This window comes from Dermacentor variabilis, chromosome 1, assembly GCF_050947875.1.
Source record: "Dermacentor variabilis isolate Ectoservices chromosome 1, ASM5094787v1, whole genome shotgun sequence".
In the NCBI taxonomy this organism is placed as follows: Eukaryota; Metazoa; Arthropoda; class Arachnida; order Ixodida; family Ixodidae; genus Dermacentor; species Dermacentor variabilis.
Window position 1 is genome coordinate 127,362,483 of NC_134568.1, and position 23,277 is coordinate 127,385,759.

At 46.7% G+C, this 23,277-nt stretch overlaps 1 protein-coding gene across 4 annotated transcripts in view; it reads right to left on the reverse strand.

Moving 5' to 3' along the window:
* The window catches only part of Nbr (exonuclease mut-7 homolog), a 131,036-nt gene that overhangs the window by 63,718 nt on the left and 44,041 nt on the right, over window positions 1-23,277 (reverse strand). For all 4 annotated transcript variants that reach the window (XM_075694602.1, XM_075694593.1, XM_075694599.1 and 1 more), the window contains exons 12-13: window positions 15,669-15,805; window positions 15,477-15,577 (exon numbers count right to left, since the gene is read on the reverse strand). In XM_075694602.1, the coding sequence (XP_075550717.1) occupies window positions 15,477-15,577; window positions 15,669-15,805 (238 nt within the window). The remainder of the gene's footprint in view (window positions 1-15,476; window positions 15,578-15,668; window positions 15,806-23,277) is intronic.

Below are 23,277 nucleotides of genomic sequence, written 5' to 3' on the forward strand. Positions count from 1 at the left end.
TTTTTTCCCGAAAAATATGCATGAAGTTCGGGGTGCGTTCATTAGACGGGGTAAAATATTTAGCAATTTTTTTTTTTTGCGAGGCCACCTTTAAAAAAGTCAGTTTCACCTGAAATGTAAACTATTGATTGCGATAGCAAATGTGTAGATAGCTACGCGAAGTAAGGATAGTTTTATCAGCCACATAAACTTGCAAACATTCGCTTCAACGCAAACTGAGCGGTGAGAACGCAGCACGCACACAGGTATGAGCTGCCATCGGCTCAGCCTCCGTTGCAGATCGCTTTGAAGATCTGGCGCGCTGTGGCCATGCAATGCGCAGTCGCTGCTGAAGTAAAACGCTGCCATACTGTGAATGCTAGACAATGCTTTGATGCATCCCCCCTCGGCTTTCTGTGCTACCACCACCCCCACCCTCCTTTAATAATAATAATATTTGGGGTTTTACGTGCCAAAACCACTTTCTGATTATGAGGCACGCCGTAGTGGAGGACTCCGGAAATTTGGACCACCTGGGGTTCTTTAACATGCACCTAAATCTAAGCACACGGGTGTTTTCGCATTTCGCCCCCATCGAAATGCGGCCGCCGTGGCCGGGATTCGATCCCGCGACCTCGTGCTCAGCAGCCCAACACCATAGCCACTGAGCAACCACGGCGGGTCACCCTCCTTTCCAGCCTTCTATAACAAATAAGAAGAGCTTCCATAACGCACTGCCACACTGCTCCTGCACCCAGCAGCTCACACACGCAATAAGTCCGCCAATATGGCACAATGGAACAAATTTTTCTTTAATTACCCGTGAAGAAAACAAGCTACATGCTGCAAGCTTTGCTCCGAACTTGCACATGCTGTAGTCGGAGTTTCAACTAATTTGATTCGGCACCTAAAAAGAACGCCCGAACATGAGTACACGCACGAAGAGAAAGGGCTGGCAAGCTAGCCGAAGATAACGTCTGCCTTCACCGTTGGGTGCAGCTCTATGGCTGTTCATCGAAAGGCTGCTCTTGACAACGCCATAATCAACACGATTTGCACTGGCTTGGAACCCTTTCATGTTGTCGAGAGGGAGGTATTCAAACAATTCACAAAGTTTGACAATATTATAACCAACCTTTTATCAAAGTAACTGCTTTGTATTCTTTCAGATTCAGGTCATCGACCCAAGCTACAAGTTGCTATCTCAGGATGACCTCGAGTTCCTGCCCAAGAAAGTATCAGCGCTGCAGACCAAAATATCGTATTTGGCGGGAGCGGAGCATGCCTGTATCACACTATTGGCGGCGAGGAGTTACGGAGTCGCCATCTATCGGAAGTGCCTCGCTGGCGTAGTATGAGGGATCACGCGGCGCGCTCCTCATAGGTTTTGCTGTCAGCGCTCACTGAAAACACCACGCGCGAGCTCTCCCGGACATTTCTGTAAGTACTTTCGAAACGAGAGAAGTTGTTTACTGTCTAAATAATAATCTTGGGCAAACTGAAAGCACACAATCGTTTATAGACGCTATCTCTTTACCGAATACGTACAGTGAACGCCACTGCGCGCGGTCGCCGCGATGAAGTCTCCCGAACCGGCGTCTTGCGTGAAAGGTAGGTAAACGCTGAGAGCAAACTATGTGAAATATGTTCTAATAGTGTTTGTATAATTAAATGAAGCGTGATAGAAAGAAGCCTCAATGCAGAGATCGCGCAGATTCGCAGCGACTGACTGCGCGTCTGCATGCTTGTCCGAGCACTGTTTCGCTTTCTCCGCGCGCGCGTTCTCGCACCGTGCCATGAGCTTTAGGCCGCAGAATATGAGCATTTGACAGTATATAAGCAACCATTGTTGCGTGGGAGCTATCAGAGCTGTTCAAAAATAACTTCATTGTAGAGACTTCGACGCCTAAGGGACTATGATGTGCCGTCGCGACGATTCAATCTTCTTTTTTCTTCTAAATTCTTTGACTTTTCAATATTCTTTTTCGAGTTGCGTCGCGCTGTATGTTTATCGGTGTTCTCAACGTACAATTTCCCGCTGCTCCTTTTTTGTAATCCAGCGCATTAATTCATAACACAAACATGACCATATGCCATGCTTCTTTTAAATGTGCTTCTTACCGCTGCCTTTCCACTCCACTGAACTTGCCAGTATCTAAAGCATCGACAAGTTGATAGACCAAACCGTCATAACATTAGTCGCGCAGCAGACTCGGGCGAGCGTCTCAGTGCGTGTTTTCAGAACATTGCAGATAGGGCGCCGTAGCAGAAATCTTCCTCGCGTCTGTGCTTCCTGCATACCCGAGTTTTAGCCGATGACTGTTTGCTGGTTTTATGTTTCGCGAGCCAAGCTTCACGCAGCTTGTTGTCCTGCGGCTACGTGTGAATAAGGCTGACACCGGCCTCCGTTACGTGCGTCCGGCCCTGCGGCACCGAGCAGTAGCCTACCATGTTGCGCGCCTTCAAAGGAAGCCACTACCTATTGTAGTGCTTTCAAGCGTTGTAAAGGAGACACTCGAAGCGGGAAAATTTCGTCACTAAATGAGGACCGCAGCTTACGAGGGAATTTAAGCTCGTTTTCAGCTCGCTTCGGCGCTCCCGAAGCAGCCGACGCGGCCGCTATGTCCACGTGATCCCTAATAGCAAGTCACGTGGACGGTGGCGCCACTTTTCCAGTGGTGGAGCTCGAGGCCAATATTCAATAGAGTTACTGTATATGCTACCAAAGGCATAGAGTTTCCTACAAAAATTACTGTAGGAAACTATGACCAAAGGTCATAACTCTATGACCTTTGGTATAATATTCAAGAAGCAAAAGCCCCAGATTTTCTCTCTCTGCCTGCTCTTGCTCGCGCCTGCGCACAAACGGCTGACAATCCCTCAAATGAATGTCTCGTCTCGGTGGTGTAGGCAATTGGTTTAGACAGAGTCCAATACGAGGCCAATACGTTGTAGGGGTTGTGGACGGACTTCGGGATGAAAAACAAACTTGGAGGGTTTATTTTACATTATATACAGAGAGGTGAGAGTCAAGTAACAGTCCTACAGTTATTACGAGCCGGCAGCAACTCTGACGCTGCGGCCCGCGGCAAGAAGTTCGAGAGAGGTCAATCAAGGGAATGCTCTGGTCTCTCTGGAATGCTTGTTTTAAACCCTTCGAGGACTGGAAGTCGCGTAATGTTCGGCCAATGGGAGAGTCCGCTCAGATGACTCCATTTTCGGCCAATGGTTGGCGCCCGTGTCACGGTGTCACACCCGGCGGCTCTCTGCGGTCTTGCCTTGCAGACTTGCAATGCGCTCTTCAAAGGCGGAGAAGGGGGACGCTTGGGCTCCATTGTCCGAGGGCTCACCTACTCCCGGCGGTACGGCCCCGCTGTGGTGGCAAATGCCTTCTTCAAAGGCGAAGAAGGGGGACGCTTGGGCTACATTGTCCAAGGGCCCACCTACTTCCAACAGTGCCGGGCTATCCCCTCGCTTTCTGGAAGAGTCAAGCAGTGAATAGCTACCGGCGGCGTACGAACTTGTTTGCACGTGAACTTGTGGCCTTCAACTTGTTGGCTCGAGCGCTCCTCTGGAATGTGCTTTCCGTGTTTCTGCGCTTCTCAATTAGTTGTGCTGCGATTCGATGTGGTCTGGGGGAACTCGAAGTAGGCGCAGGAAACAGCTCCATATCTAACAGCTCGTCCTCGCCCCGGTTGTTCTGAATGGCCGGTGAACTCAATTCGCCGGTCATGAGGAACGCTGAAAGAACCTGCAGGGTATTGGTGTCGAGCCTCGTTTGACGAACTTCGGGATCCTGGGCCCTGGAGAACATACGTCAAATAAACAAAACAACACAGCGCTGCACCACGTGCAAGCGCAGGCTCTTCACCCCTGACTCACCAGGCTATTACTGAGTCAAAATGAACCCTGATCTTTTATTCCCCAATTTTGACTAAACAGTTCCAACCACCCTTCCAAACAGCTATCCATTTCTCCCCGAATGCCGACAAGACCAGAGTACCATTGTTGTTGCAAAACAAAGTGTCGTTGACGATGCATACAACAAATGAAAACAGCCGAACATAACTTAAGTGGCCTAACTACACGAACAGCATGTTTCCAATCTAACGCAGTGGCGTACTTATCGCACGTAATGGTGCCACTGAACAATCTGGTCAACCTCACAAGTACGTAATCACAAGTGCACTAGCCTTGTGGTCACTAAACAGAAAGCGTACTTGCGTTGTAGGCAAACTTTTCATTTACGCTTACTCCCGTTTCTTCCCTGAAAGTCCTACAGGACACGTGACTTAAATGAACAATTAAACTTGCGGGACTTACACACTCTGCAGAACCCTTAAAATAATGCGTCTTTTAATAACTCGTTCCCCGCATACCTATCAGAGAAGTCAGAATACGGCTGCCCTCAACACACACGAGCAACCCAGTCATAAATCTGCTTCCTTCCGTCCACACAGGACACGCGCTAAAGGAACTAAGAACGCTTCTCAGTGCAAATCATGCACTCACTGAAAATGTACGCGGTTAACCTTAGAAAATAAAAGAACGCTTATAAAAAAAAGAAGGTTAACTAAAACACACGCGCGTTACCATAGGCCTCTCAACAATAACCTTGACACTCAGGTTACTCACACACAAAAAAGAGAAAGCCTATTTACTCATTAACTAACACTGGCGAGACTACATGTTTACACAAACCTCATCTTTCAAATCTCTGAGCTTCTCAAACGAAAACACAAACAAAGCTCAAACTTTACACATTGAAAGAATTCCTAGTCTCAAATCGCGAAAACTTTCCGATGCTCAAAATAAAAAACAACACTTCATTTCTACGGAAGCGCTCCTGGCCTCCCTTTCCAAACGCTTATGTCTGACTCATACTTTGAGCCGCACCCGAGGTGGCCGCGATTTGAAAGCTACTCTGGCTGCCGAGGGACAACAAAAGGGCTGACTCACTATCAGCTCCCCCAAGACGTTACGGTCTCCTGCCAATTTGCGTCCTGGTGCCCCGCTTTCCTCACAAACTCGATTGACCGCGTCGCTACTCCCCACCTGGTCTCGTCCTGCCACCTTGCGCTTCTTCGTACTGCACGCTGAGCTTTGAAAAGAACTACGGAACGACGAGGAGTTTAACTGCCCCGTGCCCTTTGTCCGCGTCCATGCAGAACATGCCTCGCGGTCCCCCTTTGACCGGTGGCCCGAACGTTTGGGATGCGTCAACATCGTCCGTGACGACCGCACCTTTTTCCTCGCGCCCTGCCCTTTTGGGTTTCTCGCCATCTTTGGCGGCGCTACCTTAGTTACCGTCTTTCGGTCTTTACCGCGCTTCTTTTTACGGTGCTTTCTCTTTGCAGTCGCTTTCATGTCGCCTTCTCGTGCCTCGTGCTGGCCGGTACACATTTCGTCGGCCCGGATCGGTCTCTTACCCGTACAGTCTGAGTGATTTACATTTAAATCTACTCTCACTTTGCCTCGACTGGCGGACAGCTCAACCGACTCTGGCACAATGCAGCAGGCTTTACTCGAGTTATGCAACTCGCACTCTTGCAAACTGCCCTCTACTGCACTGCCCAGCTCACGCTGTGCATCGACACACAGCCCGTCGGTATTGATCGCTGTCTCACGCACACAGTCCGAATGATTAACAACGGAATCATCCCTATCTAGGCTATCTAGACTGGCGGAGAGCCCCACCGATCCCTGAACAATGCAGTTGTTCTCTCGTGAACTACGGAGCTCGCCATCCCGAGAACTACTCTCAACTGCATCGTCCAGTTCGCACTTCACTTCTGCACGCAGATCTGGCTCTACATGGGTGCTCGCGTCTGTCGGGTCAGCAGTACCCTTTTCTTCGCTAGCAACCTCGCTAACATTACAAGCGACGCACACGCGCGGTAACTGTGCCAATTTGTTCGCAGCTGGCCTAGCTGTCTCTACAGTCATCTGTTGGCACACGTCGCTCTCCTTGCGGCCTTTAACGGCCTCTGTTGCCACTAAGGCATCGTTAGCAGCTAGCCTTTTCCCTTCACTTATGAATATGCAGCCAATCTCACAGGCACTACTCTTCTCGTCGGATTTTGGCGAAAATCCGCTCGATGCTGCCTCATTGTTTCGCTCTGTACTACCTACAGAATTCTCAGACAGCCGTTGTCTCTGTGCCATTAACTGATCACAATACTGTATCTCTTTGATCAGTGCTGCCTTCTCTCTCTCATACTTTTGCTCACGCTCACGCTTACGTTGCTGATTCTCACGTTCGCGTTCATTCTCACGTTCGTGACGCTCACACCTAAGAGTAAGTTCTTGAAGCTCATGCTTCCGTTCATTCTCGCGTTCTTGACGCTTACGCTCACTCTCACGTTCACGACGCTCACGCACACGTTCACGACGCTCACGCTCCCGTGGCTCCTGTATCACCTCCCAAGCAAGCTCAATGCTTTTGCCATCATTGCCACTATCGTTAATCGCCTTTATGATAGCTGGTGTTTTCATCCGTTCGTCCGCCTCAACTCCCAAGTCGTCGCACACCAACAACAAGTCTAACCTCTTCAACCTTCTAAGATCCATGGCAGCTGCCCCGACTGGTGGTTAGAACTGTTTTCCTTAATTAATTTGTGCAAATACACAATGCATCAAACTCCCGATTCCCAGAACTATCAAAATGAACACACAACATTTGAGTCTGGCGAATCAAAAGGAAAAAAACCACGCGCTCACTTACGGTTGCAGCACCCTGCCATCCGGTTCATTTGTCCGCTGTTCCCGGTTCCTCCGGACTCCCTGGGTCGAAGGCTCGCTCTTCTTCGCTACTCCCAGTTTCTTCGGATCTCTTTCGACGAAGGCTCTCTCTTCTTCGCTCTTCCCGGTTCCATAGGATCTCTCTCGACGAAGGTTGATCCGTAGCGCTGCCACCAGCTGTTGTATTCGGAGGCGATCTCACCGCTGCCAACCAGTTGTAGGGGTTGAGGACGGACTTTGCGATGAAAAACTTGGGAGGTTTATTTTACATTATATACAGAGAGGTGAGAGTCAAGTAACAGTCCTACAGTTATTACGGGCCGGCAGCAACTCGGACGCTGCGGCCCGCGGCAAGAAGTTCGAGAGAGGTCAATCAAGGGAATGCTCTGGTCTCTCTGGAATGCTTCTTTTAAACCCTTCGAGGACTGGAAGTCGCGTCATGTTCGGCCAATGGGAGAGTCCGCTCAGATGACGCCATTTTCGGCCAATGGTTGGCGCCCGTGTCGCAGTGTCACACCCGGCGGCTCTCTGCGGTCTTGCCTTGCAGACTTGCAATGCGCTCTTCAAAGGCGGAGAAGGGGGACGCTTGGGCTCCATTGTCCGAGGGCTCACCTACTCCCGGCGGTACGGCCCCGCTGTGGTGGCAAATGCCTTCTTCAAAGGCGAAGAAGGGGGACGCTTGGGCTACATTGTCCGAGGGCCCACCTACTCCCAACAGTGCCGGGCTATCCCCTCGCTTTCTGGAAGAGTCAAGCAGTGAATAGCTACCGGCGGCGCACGAACTTGTTTGCACGTGAACTTGTGGCCTTCAACTTGTTGGCTCGAGCGCTCCTCTGGAATGTGCTTTCCGTGTTTCTGCACTTCTCAATTAGTTGTGCTGCGATTCGATGTGGTCTGGGGGAACTCGAAGTAGGCGCAGGAAACAGCTCCATATCTAACAACGTGTGGACGTCACGGTCTATGGAGGGCTTTTTGGCTGTCGAAGCAACATTTGTGGACAGCAACTTCATGGCTCACACGTACCTCCTCAGTTTCACTCGCCTGTCAAGGAGCCATATAGCTGCTTGGACTTGTTCCGAGTATGATGCAGCACTGCTGCAGTGAACAAGGTGAAATGTATTTTCGTACAATTTCGCCTCCGTTAACTGTGTTTGTTTAATTTTCCAGGTCCTCCGCATGGTGACAGATAACACTTCATCAATGATACAGGCATTTGCATTCACTAGGTGGGAGAAGAGGACGGTGATGATGCCAATTTCGACGACTGCCCGGAACGCTTAACCAAGGAGCTTTTAAGCGAGTTCCATCAGTTCGATCAATTTTGATTTGGCTACGCCGCCCACACCCTGCAGCTTCCCATAAAAGACACCATTCGGCAGGTATACACGATTAAATAACATATTGGTTTCAGCTTATGTGCATTGACACGTTCATTTATTACTATTTTCATAGACGACTGTTTGGGCCGAGCTTTGTTAAATAATTTGCCATGAATGCATGGACAAATAATGTATGAATATAATAATTGCAGTTTGAAAAGTAAGGGCAGACAACTGTGCTTATTACAGTTTCGGTGCTTTAAAGCTTTATTATGCAACTACCCCCTGCTCATGTTTAGCCGAATGTTCAAGCCTGCTTCGCTAACTTGTTAATCTTGGGGATTCGTGGTGCATTTGATGCCATGGTCGAGGTCACAAACTCTGCTTCCCATCAAATAGTGGCTGTGGATCATTTTTATGCTGCAGGCCAGGCACCAAGCTTACACTACTTCAAGGTCTACTCTCACCACATCAATCACCCGTTCTGAAATACCTCTAAAGACAAACAAGAACAAAACTTGCACATCACGTAAGGAACGCCCACAATGTCCCGAAGTTACATTTTAAAGATTTGGATCTGGTTGATTCCTTGTTCGAGATATTTTTGTCTCATTGTATTTTGTGCTCCTTGCTTTTTCTCCTTTCATGACCTCCCTCTTTCTTTTTTGGATTACAACCCTCCCCCCCCCCCCCCCCCGCCAGGTTGAGAAAATGAAATCCTGCGTACGTCCATCACTCCTACTACAAATCGCTCTGCCCGTAAATAGTTTCCTGGCATATAAGACCAGTCTGCAAGGCGGAAGTCTGCTGCTAGTATGTTTATTTCAATTACGAAGCCCATTTCATTAAGATAATACCAGTAGTGCCGTAGCCATGGCACTACATGCACTAAAGAACAGGAAGGTGCATGATGATTAATGGGGCTTTATGGTGCAAGGGCCAGGGAAGGCCAAAGAGTGCCAGACAATGGTTTAATGTAGCCGAGTTTGTGGTCAATGTCAGTGTATATGTGCATGACTGTATAGAGGCCTAACAGGAAGGTGCAGCCTATGCATTAATGTGCACTCAATTTACCGTAGGGCTAGAGAAAATGGCTGTGTCTATCATTTCGATACAGAGCATAATTCGATATAATCCTGCTAAATAATTGGATGTCATAAAAGCACATACCATTTATAAAATCACTTTATTGACGAAACTGGCTTAGTTTTCCATAAATTAGTCCTGCATTTTCTTCTGCTTGGGCAATTTCGCTGCCTGCGACGCACGCACTTCCCCACATTGTCAAAATGAGTCTGAGCAGCTGAGGCCGCAACCTTCCGGATTCGCGCAGAAGCACCAGATTAGTGCGAGTGCACCAATCGCTTTGGAGGATGTGAGCAAAGGACCATCGTTGCTTTCCTCATTGTGCCCACTTTCATTTGTGCTCGGTACAATGTCAGCGATGTAGTCTTCGTTTTCAGGCTCTCCCGTGGTAGCGACACAATTATCTGCACTCACAAACTCGTCCACCGTTGGTTCGTCAACAGCTTCCGGAAATTCTAACAGCTTGCTTCAAACACCGGCAACGGCTTCGTCGAAATTCATCAGAATTTACAGTCATCACCGTGCGCGCGGAAACCAGCACTTATGAAGAACCACTTGTACACTGCCGTGCGAACGCGTCGGGCACCACGGGCACCGGATCACAAGTTTGGCCGCTTTAGCCCTAATCATGCCAAGAGTGCTCCTCGGAATCTTGCACGCTGCGGGGACATCCGACTTCTCATCACGTTCGACCCAATTTATGACTTCGAGCTTCATGACAAAAGGTGAATTCTGCCACTTCATCACGGCAACACTGCGGGAGAAGGCCCACAAGGCGCGAACACAATGAACCAGAAAAGCAGCGACACAACCCACACTTTCGCCATCTTGCACGACAAGAGCACAAGAGCCTCTGATTGGCTGTCTGAGCAAGCGCTGCGGGCGGGCCAGGATCATTTTTTGCAGGGGGGTGTCGACAGCTCGTCCGAGCCATAGAGTTTCGTACTTACAATTTTTGTAGGAAACTCTATGGCTCGAGCAGACCGAACAGCGCGGTCACGGTAGGGAGAGCGGTTGGAAGGAGCCGCGCCGCCGGGTTTCCCCGTTACCGCGAGGGAAAGCCAACTTTTGGGGGCACTTTTCCGCCGCTTGACGTTCGATATATCGGGAGTCGCTGCTATTTTTGTTCCATGTAAGCGTAATTTTTGCAATACATACTCATTGTAACTATACCGTGACCAGAAATTGTTCGATATATAGAATAATTCGATGTAAACGGGTTCGATATAGTCTGGTTCGACTGTATTCACCAATTGTTGTCTTCACTTTATTTTAGGGCTCAAATGACAAGGAAGTCATACAAAAATGCGGCGCCATCATTGCATCTATACGCAAGAGTGCCGCCGACATGGAAGATGTGTTGGAGGTGGCCGGTCTGCATTCAGAATCTCACAATGCGACGAGGTGGAACTCACAGCTGTGAATGATGAGAATGCTTGTTACCACTTTTTCGAGTCATCTAGCAGGCTAATCTGTCCAATTATGAACTGAGACTGGCGACATACTTGACTGTGAGCGTCTCTTCCCTATAGAAGAAGCCACGGAGTTGCTGCAGAAAAGGCACGAGAAAGCTGGCCTTTTGCTTCCCGCATTGCGAAATATCGAAGTTTCCTTTGCAGAAATCTTAAGCAATGAGGCAGCTAAAGGCCTACAGCATAATGTTTTGGGGTTTTACGTGCCAAAACCACTTTCTGATTATGAGGCTAGCCGTAGTGGAGGACTCCGGAAATTTTGACCACCTGGGGTTCTTTAACGTGCACCTAAATCTAAGCACACGGGTGTTTTCGCATTTCGCCCCCATCGAAATGGGGCCGCCGTGGCCGGGATTCGATCCCGCGACCTCGTGCTCAGCAGCCCAACACCATAGCCACTGAGCAACCACGGCGGGTCTGGGGCCTACAGCATAGGCTGGAGAAGCAGTTCACAAGCACGTGGACAGTTTTTTTTTTATGGGTGCCCTCCTAGACCTACAGCGTTTTTTTGGTGTTCAGCTGCAATAGCCGAGCAGATGCGTTCTGCTGCGCTGCGGAGGGGGCCTCTTTTGTTAGGGCAGGACAGGGCCAGCACTGTCGCGAATGCAGACTCTGAAGCACAGCCAAGCAGACTGATGTTTAAAAACATCAGGCAAAATGAAAATCCATTGCAGGGGAAATTTCTCTTTACAGAGGGAACTTGCGCAGACATGGTTAAGCCCCTGACTTATTGGAAAGTGAAAGCTAGCCGCTCTCCCTTGCTTTCCCACCTCACAAGGGCAGTTTTCACTGTGAATGCGACGTCAGCTGACATGGAATGCTTGTTTTCTACGGCATCCCTGAAAATGACAGTGAAACGAAATCGGCTGTCAAGCACCTCTTTCAAGCAGCTCATCTTTGTGAAGCGCAATACATAGTTAGATAGAAGGCAATTGTTTCATCCCACATTTTTATTTTTAGAACTGTTGAAGCAGCCATCATTTACACTTCTGGTTTTGAAAACTAAATGGCAAAGCGCCAATTTAGCTCATAACATTTTGTTGCAACATTTCGATGAAGAACACCAAAATAAAGCTTACTTTTACACCTTGCACTGCTTACAACCTTTATTGCAGCATTTAAAAATCTAGAGGACACTTAAGCAAAAAGACACTATCTCGTCATTTTAACATTAATACATTTAAGCTTAAACAATATTAAAACATCACAAGCCATTAAAACATGCTGACTGTGCAAATACTATAGGTAGCGGGAGAACTGCCCCTGTGGGAATTAGTAGGGTGGTTGTACTGCACAAGATATGTCACCAAGCTACTATCCCTCGACCTCTGTAACATGTTTTGCTTATTTTTACAATTAACGCGTCTGATGACATCAGTTTTATCACACATTCATCGGTAACTAAACTACCAAGATTCCTTTCCAACGTTGAGGAATTACAGGAATGAAATTGAACTGCCTGGCCATTCCCGGAGTGGGAATGCGCTTTTTTTCCTTCCAAGGAATTGAAAGGAACAGAAATGCGATAAGTTTTAATTCCCTGGAATGGAATTAGAATGGAATGGCGGCGCGCATTCCGTAACACTGGAAGACTGCCCGTTTCCTTCCCACTTTCCTCCCTTGTACGCAGGAGATCGAGCCGTGATCGGTAGCGCCCCTTGGGCATGGTTGTGCAATACGCAGTTGCCAGGGTGCCCCTCGGGGGGGCTTTAGCGCAACGAAAGATGGCGCGTGAAATTGAGCCGCGATAAGGCTTCCCTCGCACACCTTCACTCACACCTACACCATGCGGTGTGCGGCGGCGGCGGCGGCGACGACGACAACAAAAATGCACATGGAGCGTTCATATAATTGCTATCGCAATAAAAGTAGCAGACATGATACAATTCGGTGTCTGACATAGTGTCAGACACAATGGCACCCGCCGGACACCATATCAGATGCCGAATGGTACCATGCGTCTCCTACTTCATGGCAGCAAGTTCAGGGTGCGATCGTTATGCGAGAACAAGAAAAAAACACACTTCTTGATTGGAAAAGAGGGGAATGTGTTATTACATGAGCACATTCATTATGCAAGTAAAGACTGTATACATCAACCTGTCTTGTGTGGTCTTTTCCAAAAAAAAGAAAAGAAAAAGCCTGCGAATTTTTTTTTTTATCCACATGATGTGTCCCTACACCAGTAATATAAGTGTTCTCGGACGTAAACGTCATCAGTGCATTGCGTATATTATAAAAGTGCAAACCTGGGTCACAGTCTTACAACTGTTCATACAGCGAACCGTTACAAGATCGTGCTACTTCACATGTAATAGGAACCGAAGATGCGCGCCAAAAACTGCTGATGCGGCGAAGAAAAAGCGCAGCCACTCGTTCCCAGTGCCACTGTCTGACGAAGTTTGTGTAAAGATTGATGCAATCTCTGGTTTGCAGAAGCATTGTCACGGTCAGTGTTTTTTTTTTTCCTTCATTCATTTTTATTTATTTGACGGGCTTGCTTCCTCATTAAATTTCACAAATCCTAAGTTGTTTAAAGTGCTGTTATCGGCTATTTGTCAACGTCATACACAACTTTTTCATTGACATCTCATCGATTAGGTAAATCTACAAATTCAGCGAATTTGTAAATTTGTGCACAGTGAACAAGGAATTTGTAAATTTGTGCACAGTCAACAAGGAATATTCACAGTGGCCACCATGAACAACATCCATCAAGGTACAGGGAACGCCGTTTGCGTAGTGCTCTCTGGTCATCTTTAATTCTCGGCGACCTTCAGTCAAGATGGTAGAATACCGCAGAATACCTGCCATGGATGCTTTGTGCCTATGGTGTTTTGCTGCTAAGCACAAGGTCGCGGGATCAAATCCCAGCCATGGCAGTCACATTTCGATGGGGGCGAAAGGAGAAATTTTGACCCCAGGTGGTCAAAATTAATATGGTGTCCCCCACTAAAGCGTGCCTCATAAGTAAATAATGGTTTTGCCACATAAAACCCCATGATTTTAGAATATCGCAGAATAAGTGTAAAGTGACATACTGGTTCTTGTGCGTTTGCTAGTATTTCACATCACTTGCCGAGAAAAAGCTCTAAGATGTTTCTGAAAACACCAAAGGGATGAAAAATGTTCACATGCTTTCCAGTCTATGTCGTTGACCAATATTTTAAGTAAGCTCCATTATACGGGCTTATTCGCGTTTCCGCCAAAGGCGCCATAAAGCCAGTGAAAACGGCAACTGATACTTTGTGCGCTGAACAATGGTTTATTAACATTTTTGGACTCAATCTGCGCAAGTCGCATCGTGAGCATTGTTTCACTGAACGTTTCATTACGACCACAATTTGGCCGCTAAGGTTGACTGAATATGAAACATTATATCCTTGGCTTTCATTCTGCGACGGCAAGAGCATGACTGTAAGGTGTAGCTGGGCAGCAAATAGCGTAGCCCGAGTGCAAATTTGGGCGATGATTGCAGTTGCATTGGATATTTGTGACTAAGAAGTTTCATGAAAGCAAGCAGGTCATTTGTCGGCGTGCCGCACTATCATCCCAGTAGGCAAACGTGGTGCACGTGCAAAATTGATTTAGAGCGTCACACGGACAGCATTCGCCCATTAGTCAATGCAGATGCACCAATATGGCACAATATCAAGTACAAAGATGTATAACGAAACTGATAAGCTAATATACTGAGCAGACTGTACAACCTTTATTCATTCAGCGTGGCTTTCCTTCCCGACCGCCCCATGGTATAAGTGGCAATTCAAATAATCTTTAGCTGGCCTGCATATACACAAATGCACAAAACTTTTATAATACATTCATAATGCATTTTATAGCATAAGACAGGTTTTCATTTTCCTGTGGCCTAGTTACAATTATGCCACCAAACACGCCCACACTCGAGACACGCCGACACTGAAATAGATTGCTTAGGCTTGGATTGCAAGGCTAAGCACTACCCAGCTCATGCCTGTGGCCTGTGTGGTTGCCAGTGCACAAGCACATCCCGCTAAATTTGGCAACTTCATTCGAAATTAGTGTTTTGGCACTGGTTGGTGCAGCTCAATGATTTGGCACAAGATGGCATAGCACTTCCATCCCTGCATTAGGTCAAATGAACAGAAGTATGATATATTTCAGTGTGTTCTAAGAAAAAAAAAACAAGAATTTTTTTTTATAACCAACAAGCATAAATGAGGACAGTTTTATGAAGCATATAGCATTGTTTACCGTCCAGCACAGTGATGGTACACAGTGGCGTCACTAGTGTCAGTGGCACCTGGGGCGGTGGCCCGCCTTGAAACCCCACCCTCCGATTTCAAGCAATGAAGCACAATTTTATCCTCATGGCTTGCTTCATCATGGAGTTACTACCCACTATCGCTGGCGAAGAGTGATGTGGAGTTACTATCGGCACGATCCACTAGCACAGTTGGCCACGATGGGAAGTATTTTCACAGCAGTTACAAGTGCTATGCCGGTGTATATGCAACATGATATAGTACTTACTTCTCAGAGGCGACGTCTATAATAGAAATTTAATTCTAACTCCACATTCTAAAGCCCCCTAAGTGATGAAATTTTGCTAAGGGCACCCTCCTGCAAATTTCTTTTTTTTTTTCTCTAGTCTGCGCATAGTGCACTGTTCCACTCAGCAAAAGGCACTGCCCGGCACCTTTTTGCTTCTTTGACGAGCAGCTCTTTACACTTTCTACCCTCCCCCCTTCCCTCCCTTACCATTCCATTTCACTGCCCAGCTGCACCCCGCTCCCTCCTGAGCACCCAGAGCAACACTCTCCCCCTTCCCTCTATGAAGCCACTGGTTGTACAAAAATATTGCGTATTGCATTATCTGAAAGTTGGGCACCCTCACCTTTTCCACAAAGCTGCACAAGTCCACAACATTGTGAACCTTTGATTCTGGGCACTTGATGGTCTCAGACAGCAACTTCAGATCTTCAGCAATGCCAAAACCTAAAGACAAAGGTTGAGGAGCTTTAGAAACCATTAGAAAGCAAAGGCACTATACGTGTTCACATCTGATGAGATGTTTTTAAAAGCCTACCTAGCTTCAGTATTTCATTCGATGACAACACGCCTGTGTACAGCTGGGCCCACTGTGCCTCTGTCAACGTCTCAGACAACTTCAGCATATCCAAGACATACACATTGTCCCACACTGCCAGCTGGACCAAGGACAGCCTATAGAGTGCCACAAGAGTGAGCAAGCGTATTCACATCACAATGAAGCACTGAAAAAAATAATGTTTTCAAGCTAACAAAGCTTTACAATAATTCAATGTGACATGTGGCATATTATTCACAAGGTTACAGAAGGCAGACAGCTATTTAATGTTTCAGTGCAACTGAATAATATAAATGTAGCCTTAAATTTCAATCGAGACTCCACAGCATCACAATAAAGTATTTTAGCCAGCTCATATACGCAAGATAATACAGTTAAACCTCGCCCCATCAAAATGCGGCCGCAACAAAGTACGTAACAAAGTAGGTAAGATTGGTACAGTTTCAAATGAATTTTTCTTGAATGAAAAGAGCCCTCCAATTTTATGAATTATAGAGCCCTTGGAGAAAGCATCTTATCTTGTTGAGTTTGACAGACACCCACTAAAGATTAGGTTTCATGTCATATCAACAATATCTTCCCATTGGCAATACGAAGCGAAGTATTCACATCCTTTCCACCCTTATGGCTGATAGCATCGCCCTCAGTAATGCACCTACAAAACTCATCGCCCCCGCTTCAATGCACCTACAAAACTCGAGATCATGGGTCCTGCAGCACGAAACGCACAGGAAGAGAGTGCACACGAAGCCACTGCTATCTCGGCATGCCAACCTTTGCACCTCCAAGATAGGGCGTGCAGGTCATATATGTGCTTAGTAACACTGACAACCACGTGCAGCCATGGTCGGGCTAGAGGTGATCATGATGTGTGGTGTTTTATGGCGCGAGGGCCAGTTATGGCCAAAGAGTGCCATGGCACATGGTATACTGATGAATTTAAATTCCTCATGGTAGATGTGACATGGCAATAAAGTGGCCTAAAAAGAACGCGCTGTAAATGACGTAAAACATATAGGTACTAAAATAATGACACTGATTAGTTGGTGATGTGGGTTATGGCAATTGGGTTCCATTAAAAACATGATGCAACAAAACATAACAGCGACACTAGAGCTTCAAGAGAGCCCTTGAGTACAAGCACTGTTATTCTTGTGCTAAAAATTACCTGGCCAAATGATTTTCAATGTTTCTTTCAGCTAAAAACTAATTTCAGGTTAAAAAGCAGTTCATTGCTAAGGTGCAAGGTGAAGAGGTATATTTTCGCAATATGCAGAAGGGAAATACCTTTTCCTCTCTGCTTCTATTGCAGGACATTGAATAAGAATATGGAGGACGGTGAGAATATTGCAATACTTACTACAAGTCTGAGGATCCCCCCCCAGTCAAGAGGCAAGAATGAGTACCTTAAGTGTGTCCTCTTCTTAATCGGCAAAGAAGTACTTAGATCGTGCCGTTTTTGCAGTTATAGAGTTCTAGTTTTAGTTTTATGATGTGAAGCTTATTCGATGCTCAGGTATCCCACTCTGTTTGCCAATGGTTCCTCAGTTTAAGGTGTAGAAAAGACTTTAGGTCTGCGGAAGGGATGGGGATATTTCCATCTGTGTCACTAAAACTCACTGACGTAGCATTTTCATCAGCAGCTACGTTGCCTTTTACGTATACCTTTGAGGGCCAGGTGCCCAGCATAACACAATCGCTTGGTCGCACATATATGAAGAGCACAATAACCTGTACAGTTCATCAAAAATGGAGTTCTTGTGTTTTCGTAGACTCACGACACTTACTGAGTCTGTAAAGACAAGAGCCTCAGCGAAATTTGTTAGCCTTGAGAGTATAATGCTTCCGCTGTAACGATACTGGTGTGTGAATTTAGTGCCCCAGAGGTTGAAAATGAGAATCCGAGAGCTGTATAAGCAACACCAGCAGGAGACTTTGAAGCATCTGTGTAAAATTCAGCACAGGAATACTTCTCCTAAAGTTAAAGAAAATTGGAATATATATGTGCCTCAGGTGCTCGTCTCGATATTTCTAAGATGCCACACTGAATAGTCTGCCACTCCCAAGGCGGTGGAAGTCGAGTTGGAGCCATTAGGACATTCTCTAAAAGAGGGACCCCTGTTTTTTTTCTGAGAGTGCGTCCAACCGGAGGGACAGAGGAGGCCAAATGGCTGGGCGGTTACGGAGCAGCCTTGCCATGGACAAGTCGTGAATAATTTAACGACATGGATGATCCACAGCCGATTTTATCTTTAAGGCATACAAAAAGCTTAAATATGTCCTTTCGTAGTATATAGACGATTCGTTAGATTCAACGTACAGGCTTTGTGCAGGACAAGTCCTGAAAGTGCCTGTAGCAAGGTGGATGCCTAAGTGGTGGATAGAATCTAGCATTTTCAGAGCACTACGTCCAGCATAATTAGACTATTGCTCTGTAGTCTAGGCATGTCAATATTAGACTTTTGCACAACTTTATAAGGCATATGCTGTTGCTTCCCCAGGATGTGCATGACAGGAACTTCAGTAGGTTAATAGTTTTGAGCCATTTTGCTTTAAGGTACTTCAGGTAAGGAACAAAAGTGTACTTGGAGTCTAAACCTAAATATGTATGACCACGTTTTACAGATAGTCATTCTCCATCGAGATATATTACAGTCGAACCCGGCTATATCGAACTCACAAAAAACACCTATCAGTTCGATATAGAGCACAATTCGATATAAGCTTGCTAAAGAATTAGACGTCATAAACGCACATACCATTTATAAAACCACTTTATTGATGAAACTAGCTTAGTTCGCATGAAATAGTCCAGTATTTTTTTCTGCTTGGGCAATTTCACTGCCTGCGACGCATGCATATTTCCTCCGCATTGTCTCAAGAGCCTGAGCAGCTGAGGCCGCAACCTTCCACATTCGCGCAGATGCACCAAGACTAGTGCGAGCGCACCGATCACCTCGGAGGATGTAGGCAAAGGACCGTCGTTGCTTTCCTCATTGTGCCCACTTTCACTTGTGCTCGGTACGATGTCGGCAATGTAGCCTTCATTTTTGGGCTCTCCTGTGATCACGACACCATCTGTACTCACAAACTCATCAACCGTTGATTCATCAATGGCTTCCGGAAATTCTGACAGCTCGCTCCAAACTTTGACAACACCGGCAACGGCTTCGTTGCACTCATCAGAATTTACAGTCATCCCCAGGCCCACGGAAGCCGGTACATCTGAAGCAATTTCGGATGAACCACTTGTACAGGGTCCTGGATACTCGGCTGCGCACGTTCAAAAAAAGATTTTGCGCTCACCGCTGCACTGTTCTTCCTCAAATTTTGCAGAATGGTTGAATTTTGGCGTCGACTTCGTTTAGTATAACACTTGGCACAGTTAATTGCCTCGTTTCCAAGAAGAAAATGAGAAACCGTTTTCGTCTATGGGAAAAATGTCGTCTGAAAACCTGGCCCTGGCAGAGACTCATGTCGCCACCTGTCATCATCTGCAGAAAGCAGCGTTTCAAGGAGGGCTGTCGTGTGTTGCCCCCTCCTAAAATAAGGCGACTGCCCTCCCTGAAACACTTTCCGCAGATGACAGGTGGCGACACAAGTTTATGCTTGCGCCATCGCAGCAACAGCTCGCATACCCATAAGCGCAGGCAAATTTGCACTTTTTTTTAGAAACCAGGCAATTAACTGTGCCAAGTGTTATACTTAACGAAATCGACGCTGAAATGCGATCGTTCTGCAAGATATGAGCAGGAACAGTGCAGCGGTGAGGGCAAAATCTTTTTTTTAACACCCGCAGGCAAATATTCAGGACCTGGTACACGGCCGTGTGTATGCATCGGGCGCCACAAGCACCAGGTCGCGAGTTTGTCTGCTTTAGCACTAATCGCCCCGTTATTCTTCAAGATCATGCTGAGAATGCTCCTCGGAATCTTGCACGCTGCGGGGACATCTAACTTCTCACCACGTTCGACCCGATTTATCATTTCGAGCTTTACGGCGAAAGGCAAATTCTGCCACTTCATCACGGCAACACTGCAGTATAAGGCCCACAAGGTGCAAACACAATTAACCAGAAAAGCATCGAAACAACTCGCACTTCCGCCATCTTGCACGACGAGGGCACAAGAGCCTCCGATAGGCTGTCTGACCAAGCACTGCGGGCGGGCCAGAATCTTTTTTTTTTTTGCAAGGGGGTGTCGACACTCGCCCGACGCAGCGCGGTCACAGTAGGAAGAGCGATTGGATGGAGCCGCGCCGCTGGGTTTCCCCACCACCGCGAGGTAAAGCCAACTTCTGGGGGCACTTTTGCGCCGGTTGACGTGCGATATATCGGGAGTCGCTGCCATTTTTGTTTGATGTAAGCGTAATTTTTGCTATTATATTATACTCACCGTAGCTATACGGTGTTCAGAAATCGTTAGATGTACAGATTAATTTGATATAAACGGGTTTGACTGTATACCTCTCTTGTTAGAGAACAGGACACATGCACTTTTCTGAGGGTTTAGTTTAAAACCATTCTCGTCTGCCCACTTGTTTAAGCCAAGCTGTACTTGTCTCTCGCAAATACTTAGATTACATGATTTCCAACCTATCTGGACGTCACCCACATATACAGAATAAAACATAGTACATGGTACGACAGTGTGGAGCGAGTTCATTTTGACAATAAAAAGTCCAGCTCAGCACACCACCTTGCGGAACACCAGCCTCTTGCGTAAAAGAACAAGGCAGAGCGTTACGAACACAGAAAGATGCGATGGGAAAGGTAGCTCTGAATAATACTCAGTAAGTTGCCTCAGACTCCCATTTCAGACAGATCACGGAGGATTCCAAAGCGCCAAGTTGTGTTGTATGCCTTCTCCATATCTAAATATACGGACAAGAAAAACTGTTTGTGCACAAACACATCACGGATATTTGTCTCAATGCGGACAAGGTGATCTATTGCGGATCTACCTTCCCTAAAACCGCACTGTAAGGGACGGAGTATTTTGTTGCTTTCAAGAAAGTGGATGAGGTGCCAGTTAATCATTTTCTCAAACAGCTTGCATAGACAACTTGTCAGAGCGATAGGCCTATAACTACCAGGTGAGGAAGGGTCCTTGCCCTCTTTGAGAATAGGAGTTACAATTGCTTCTTTACAGGCAGACAGAATGTAACTGGCAGAGAACATGGAGTTAAAGAGTGACAGTATTGTTCTGCGAGTTTCAGGGTGTAAGTGTTTGATCATTTCATATAGTATTCTGTTACTTTCTGGAGCAGACTTGTTACAGCAGTTCAGCGAGGCCTGGAACTCAGCTATAGTAAATGGGCAGTTTTTTACTTCACTGTATGTGCCTTTCAGACCCAGAGGCAGTCACTCTGCTTGTCGCTGGTATTTCAGAAATGTATCTGTGTAATGGGATGTACTGGAAATGTGCTCGAAATGTTTTCCTAGACAATCTGCCTGGTCCTAAAGAGCGTCTACTTGTGTATTTAAAGGTATAGGATAAGTTTCGCAGCCTTTTATTTTGTCCACCCTGTTCCAGGTTTTTCGTTTGTCTATGAGTGATGCTACTCACATATTTTTCCCAACTTTTTCGTTTAGTGCAGTGGCATGTTCTTCTGCCTTGTGACTTAACTGCCTTAAGTTAGGTCGGGGGGTTATGTAGGAGATTCCAAGCCCTGTTTTACTTCTTCCGCTATTCCTCACACTCGTCAATCCACCATGGAATACGTCATTTAGAAGGCAACCCGTTTGTTTGGGGAATGCATAGTGATGCAGCATCAATTACAAATGCTTTTGAGTATGCTACTGCATCGTCTATACTAAGTGCATGGACATCATCCCAGGGCAGATGTGTCAGTTCACGAAACCGCGTCCAGTTGGCTGAATCGACTTTCCATTGAGGAACCTGTGTATTCTGCCCATTTTCTAAGGTTTGAAAGAACAGGAAAATGGTCACTTCCATAAGGGTTGTTAATCACTTCCCACTTCAGATACGGCAAAATTGTACTGGATGCTATGCTTAAGTCAATGGAGGAAAATGTTTCGTGTACAGGACTGTAAAATGTTGGTTCCTTCTTGTTAAGCAAGCATGCACTTGAGGAGAGTGCACTTGAGGAGAGTAAGAAGTTTTCTATTAGCTGTCCTCTCGCATCACAGCGAGAGTCGCCCCACAGTGTTTTATGCTCGTTTAGATCTACGACGACTATGTAAGGGTGAGGAAGCTCATCAATGAAGTTCGGAAATGTTGCTCTAGAGACCTAGTAACTCAGGGGATGTATATAGACGTGATGGTCACTAGTTTATTGAACATCACTGTTTGAATAGCAACTTTCTCAAGGGAAGTTCGGAGATGAAATTGCGAACAGGCCTCTGTCGACTACTATAGATACACCACCAGAGGACACGACAGCGTCTTCTCTGTCTCTATAGAGAATGGCATATTGCCTCAGAAAATTTGTGTAGATTTAAGGTGTGTCTCCTGAATACACAGCACTTTGCACTGTATTTGTGTAAGAGTTCTTTAATGTCATCGAGGTTGTGGATAAGACCTCTCACATTCCAGTGTATTATTTTTGTATCCATATTGTTTGTGTTTTCTGCTGTTGGCTTACAAAGCCTTTCCAGGCCCTATGATCCGGGTTTTTTCTTTCTTGGAGCGGTCGCGAGATTCACGCCGCTCCCGAGATTCACGCCGCTCGGAGTCGCTGGACCCGAGGAGTGGGGTGCTTTCAAGGTAGGCCTTGGAGGCCACCAACCCAGAGGTCAATGGGCCCTCCTTCAGAAACAGCGAAGAGGCGCTGACTGTTGCCACCGGAGGGACTGGTGGCACGGCCACGGCCACACTCTTTGTGGACTGGGCAGATGCCGGAGTCTGCTGCGGCGTTGTCTCCTTACGCGCCGCAGTAGCATACCGTGCGGTATGAAGAAAAGCGACACGCTTCCGTGCTTCTTGGAGATATGTTTTCCTTTACTTTTAGTGTGATGACATCGTTTTCTTTTTTCCATGTAGGGCAGGATCGAGAATATGCTCCATAGTCACCATCGCAGTTTGTACAGTGCAGGGTGCCAGTACAGTTATCAGAAGTGTGTTCATGATCGGTACATTTCGCGCATGTCAGTTGGCCTCGGCAGCTTTGCAAGCCATGGCCGAATCTTTGGCATTTGAAACATCTACGCAGGTTTGGAATATATGGTCTTAGTCGGATTCTCGTATATCCTGTTTCGAGGGTCTCTGGGTGAGTACTGGAGCCAAATATGAGGATTAGATGCTCTGTGGGAATTTCAATGTCTCGTTTGATCTTGATTCATTGCACTTGTTACATTGTTTTTTCCAGCCCTCTAGGATCTCTTCTTCGGTCAAATTGAAGAGGTCTCCATCAGAAATTACACCTTTAGAGCTGTTCGTCGATCGGTGTGGGGTGACTGATTTGTACATCACCGAGTGTTACGTGACTTGGAAGTTTTCTATGCTGGTTCTGATTGCGAACCTCAAGGAGGAGGTCGTCGCTGGACATTTTCGTTACCTTGTAGCTGGGACCTAGTGCATCAGTTAGACATTTGGATACAGTGAAGGGAGAAATCATTCTTGGTCTT